Source organism: Mesitornis unicolor, unplaced genomic scaffold (genome assembly GCF_000695765.1).
Source record: "Mesitornis unicolor isolate BGI_N332 unplaced genomic scaffold, ASM69576v1 scaffold48865, whole genome shotgun sequence".
NCBI lineage: Eukaryota > Metazoa > Chordata > Aves > Mesitornithiformes > Mesitornithidae > Mesitornis > Mesitornis unicolor.
Genome location: NW_010188461.1, coordinates 5,167 through 9,431, shown reverse-complemented (window position 1 = coordinate 9,431; position 4,265 = coordinate 5,167). Strand labels below are relative to the sequence as shown.

General features: G+C 39.4%; 1 protein-coding gene across 1 annotated transcript; it reads left to right on the top strand.

Moving 5' to 3' along the window:
* Nucleotides 1-1,314: 1,314 nt before the first annotated feature.
* On the top strand, nt 1,315-4,171 carry HSPE1 (heat shock 10kDa protein 1). Its single transcript, XM_010185754.1, has 4 exons — nt 1,315-1,363; nt 1,518-1,682; nt 3,171-3,260; nt 3,819-4,171. Exons 1-4 carry the CDS (start codon nt 1,352-1,354, stop codon nt 3,867-3,869), a joined length of 318 nt encoding a protein of 105 aa, XP_010184056.1. The 5' UTR covers nt 1,315-1,351; the 3' UTR covers nt 3,870-4,171.
* The last annotated feature ends 94 nt before the right edge of the window (nt 4,172-4,265 follow it).

The following is a 4,265-nucleotide window of genomic DNA, read 5'->3' as shown; positions in this document are numbered from 1 at the left end:
GCGGTGGCGGGCGCTTCCTGGCAGCAGTCAGTGCGCCGGGCCGGGCTGCATATGCCGCGATAACGGAGATACCTTCCGTGCTGCCTTCTCATCACTCATCCCTACATTTTATCAGCTCCGTCGTAGAGCACCTACCTTGAAGGAGAATTGGGGTCTCATGTTCTTGCAGCGATACTTATGATCTTACTGACGTGAGGAATTAACGCTGCTTAAAATTTAGCATAAGTGTTCATGGTCATAAGTCTGGCTGCTTATTTCTGTTAAGCCCAGAACATCTCTTAAAAAAAAAAAAGAGAAAAAAAAGGAGTGAGAGTGATCCCACTTGGCAACCTTTTCCCTCTGGTGTTTTTCATCACTATGGTAGTAGCACACGTTGTTCAAGTGTTGTTTTTTTCATGATCTCCCTGTAAAGCTACTTTATCCTAATTTTAAAAGAGAGTGTGTACGTTGATGTGTGTCAGTGCAGGGTGTGTGACGCCCTTCTAGTTGCTTCTGTGAGTGGGGGCTCTGGGTCCCTGTCTGGTGGAGCCCTATCTCCACGTGGCCTGGCAAGTTGCCATATTGTGGGGGCTCTGGGTCCCTGTCTGGTGGAGCCGTATCTCCACGTGGCCTGGCAAGTTGCCATATCGTCCCTTCTAAATCAAGGCAAGTTCCTTCTTCCTGACCCCTGCTTATTGAGGTTTGATGCTTGCACTTACTTAGCCAAGGAGAGTTAAGCTGCTGTTTCTGAAATGCAGTTAAGGAGCAGTGAGTAGTTGCAAAAAAAAAAACCCAGCCCAAAACCAACCAAAAAAAACCCAAATACCAACAAGAAATGTCACCTTGACTCTGTTTAAGCGGAGAGGCATATTGAAGTTGGTCAAGGTAGAGTATGCCTAACTTCTTATTCTTAGGGGCTTAGATCTAAAGTTTCTTGTAAAGCTGCAATCTATTTGTAGAAGTCAATAAAATAACAGCCCTAATGCTTCAGACTGCAAACTTTAAAGGCTGTGTATCACCATGTGCAATGGTAAGGTTTGAAAGTACCTGAAAAAAACTGACATAGGGTACCTGGCTAGACTCTTGCTTCTTCACAATAAAACACTCTGTTAAGCAAATAAAGATGCATCTGTCCCAAGAGCTCCTTAATCATCATTAAATCTGCTTGTGAACTGAGTAAACATATAATCAATAATTACGCTCACCAAACTATAATATCTAAGGGTTTAGGACTGAAAGCCTGCAGAGCTTTTCAGCCAGAGGAGGAGGCTGCTCTGTATGGTGGTGGTTTATTCCCCCAGCTGGGGTGCATCTTCCTGCGGCTGAGCTGTCGGCGTTGCCCAGCATCTGCTTGTGTCTTTAGCAATTTCTGATGCAATCAAAGGTAGCGTATGTTTGATACTATTAAAAATAAATGCTCAGTGGTTTTCTTAAACTATTGATTTTTCTTAAAAAAGAAATATTTTTTGTAAACTCTCTTTTTAATTGCAATGTCATTGTAATTTTCCACTTATTACAATGTACAATTATTTCCACAGGCCGGGAAAGCATTTAGGAAATTTCTTCCCCTCTTTGATCGTGTTCTGGTCGAACGAAGTGCGGCTGAGACAGTAACCAAAGGAGGCATCATGATTCCAGAGAAAGCTCAAGGGAAAGTGCTACAAGCAACAGTAGTAGCAGTTGGATCCGGGGCCAGAGGAAAGGTAAGTACCCTGAAGCATTACATTTGGGTAGAATTAGTAATGGTGTGGTGGCAGCTGGGATATTATTAGAAAAAAGGTATGGTTGCAATGTAGATGTAGTGGTAGCTCACAAAACTGGATGATGGTGATAACTGAAGTTGGAAGTACAGATTCAGAGAGGAGGTAGAAATCTCAGGTTCTCGTGACTGGCCCTGTCTTTGAATTCCAGCATTCCTTTCATCATTTGTAAAATGGTAAATACTTGTCTTTTAAAAATCAATATTATTTATTGATATTTACAAGCAGCTTTAAACAGTAGTGTTTTGTAGGGTTTTGTGGGGTTTTTTGTGGTTTTTTTTGCATTTTGTTTGTGGTTTTGGTTGGAGGTTTTTTGTTTCAAATATGTAAACTGCTTTTGGGGGTGCCTTGTTTTGTCAATTCTCAGCCAGAACCTTGAAGGACAGGCAGCCGCCTTTGTTAAAATGATTAAGTGCCGAAATTTCTGACTTGTGAGCAAGGTGGAATCCCAGAATGTGTCACTTGCTGTTTTATGCTACGCAAAATATTGTCCATAAGAATGATGTGTACTGGACAAGAAAACCAGGAATCAAAAGAAATAAGTGTTAAAATATTGGGTTTTTCTAGTTTTGCACATTGAATACACATCTGGGATCATAAAAAAAGACAGTCTACACTGCACAAAAATGACAATGTCTATCAGCTTCAGTATCAGAAAGGGTTGTTTTTCCCCACGAAGTAGTGTTCAGTTAGTAGCAATAGTGGAAGACTGGTTAAATTTCAACTTGGCTGTGTTTACTCAGTCTTGTTCTTTACCATGAGTCCATTGTAAAGGGAGTCCCTCCCCCATAATGCTGTTTTCTGTCAGTATCTGAGTTTTAAAGCTTTATATTGTGAAATGATGCTAATATTTGACTAACATGCTAATATTTTATTTGACAAACATATAATTAAACTCTATTGGATGTTTCTAAACGGATGGTTTACCATCAACAGTGATAAGTTGATCAAAGTACCAAAGGCGGGAAGCTGGCTTTAACTGGCACTTGGGGAAATTAGCCTTGGCTATACTATAGGACATGCAAACAGACTTTCTCCCTTCATTTTAGAAGGACTTTTCATGGTCTGTGACTTAATTTCTCAGATTTATTGAGTGTTTTGTTTTTGTTTTCCTTTAAGTGAAGTCCTATTCAGTATGTCAAGCGAAGACCTCACAGTTGTACTTACACTCTAAACAAAGTTAAAATTATATTCAGAAATTCACTGCAGTTCTGCTGCCTTAATACTGCAGCACTCCAGTGCTTGAGAACTGACTGACATGCTTTTCTTCCTACTAAACCTGTATATTCTAGTTCCATTGTACAATGAAAATACAGAGTTGCTGTAATTTCCTGGAAGTTTTATATGTGGATGGATCATTGTAGTCTGGAGGAATTCTATTACATCTGTCTATATTGTGCAAAACTAAGGATTTCTTTTTTTTTCTTTCAGAATGGTGAGATTCAGCCAGTGAGTGTAAAAGTTGGTGAAAAGGTTTTGCTACCGGAATATGGTGGTACTAAGATTATACTAGAAGATAAGGTACGTTTCCAGTTTTGAATGCAATTAAGCTGATTCCCAAAATGTCATACTGCCAGTGAGAAATAGTGTAGCTGCTTCATGGTTTTAGCAGCATTCAAGAAATGGCAGTTGTTGGTATTCTAGTGGCAGCAGCTGAATCCAGCCAGCTTCTGGTACCTGTAGTACTTGCTACTTCCACCCCATCTTAAAAGGAAGGAACCAAAGAAACCCCTGGCTTGACCTAAGCTGGATGGATGAAGTGGCTCTATATGCATATAGTAAAGGGAACCCTAAAAAGCTTTGAAATTGCTGGGGGTATCCTTGTTTTTGACAGGGAAAGCTTGCAGAATTGTCTTCTAACAGTTCTTGCACTTCCTGCTACTAAAAATAGTAACTTGGTAGCTTTCCCAAACAATATCTTATGAACAACAACAACAAATCTTTTAAAGAAGTCAAGAGGTAGAGTTAGTGTTGGTTAGCTTGCTTTTGATTTTGTACTTTGGTAGCCCTGGTTTCAGGGCAAGACAGTATTTGCAAAACAAGTGATCTGACAGGTACTAATGTTTCTGTTCTTTGCAGGACTACTACTTGTTTAGAGATGGTGACATTCTTGGGAAATACGTGGACTAAACTTGTTGCAGTATTGGTCATCCATTCCGCTAAAATACTGAAATTTTTCTTTCATCATGTAAATAATGTCCTTTATTTTGTAATAAGCAGGCATTGCGTCTCTGAAATAACTTGTGATCTCACTGTAATGATGGAACACAAATAAAAAGATATACAGTCAGAAATCAGTTGCTCTTGCTTGAGTTCCATTGAACAGTGAAATTCAGATGACCACCAACCAGCCTTAATTATTCCAGACATCATTTTATATTGTTATCTCTGTACTGAGATTGTAAAGGTCTTTACAATAAACTTCTAAAACTACTGTTTTCTGTCTCAGTTTCTGCAGTTGCTCAGTGAAACTGAGTCTCAATTGTGTAATGAACTAATCTCTCTGAAACAAGAATTCAATTACAG

What these genes read in the sequence shown, in the direction of transcription:
- HSPE1 (XM_010185754.1), top strand. An exon ending in GATCCGGGGCCAGAGGAAAG is followed by an intron (nt 1,683 to 3,170) that starts GTAAGTACCCTG and finishes TTTTTCTTTCAG; the next exon opens with AATGGTGAGATTCAGCCAGT. An exon ending in AGATTATACTAGAAGATAAG is followed by an intron (nt 3,261 to 3,818) that starts GTACGTTTCCAG and finishes TGTTCTTTGCAG; the next exon opens with GACTACTACTTGTTTAGAGA.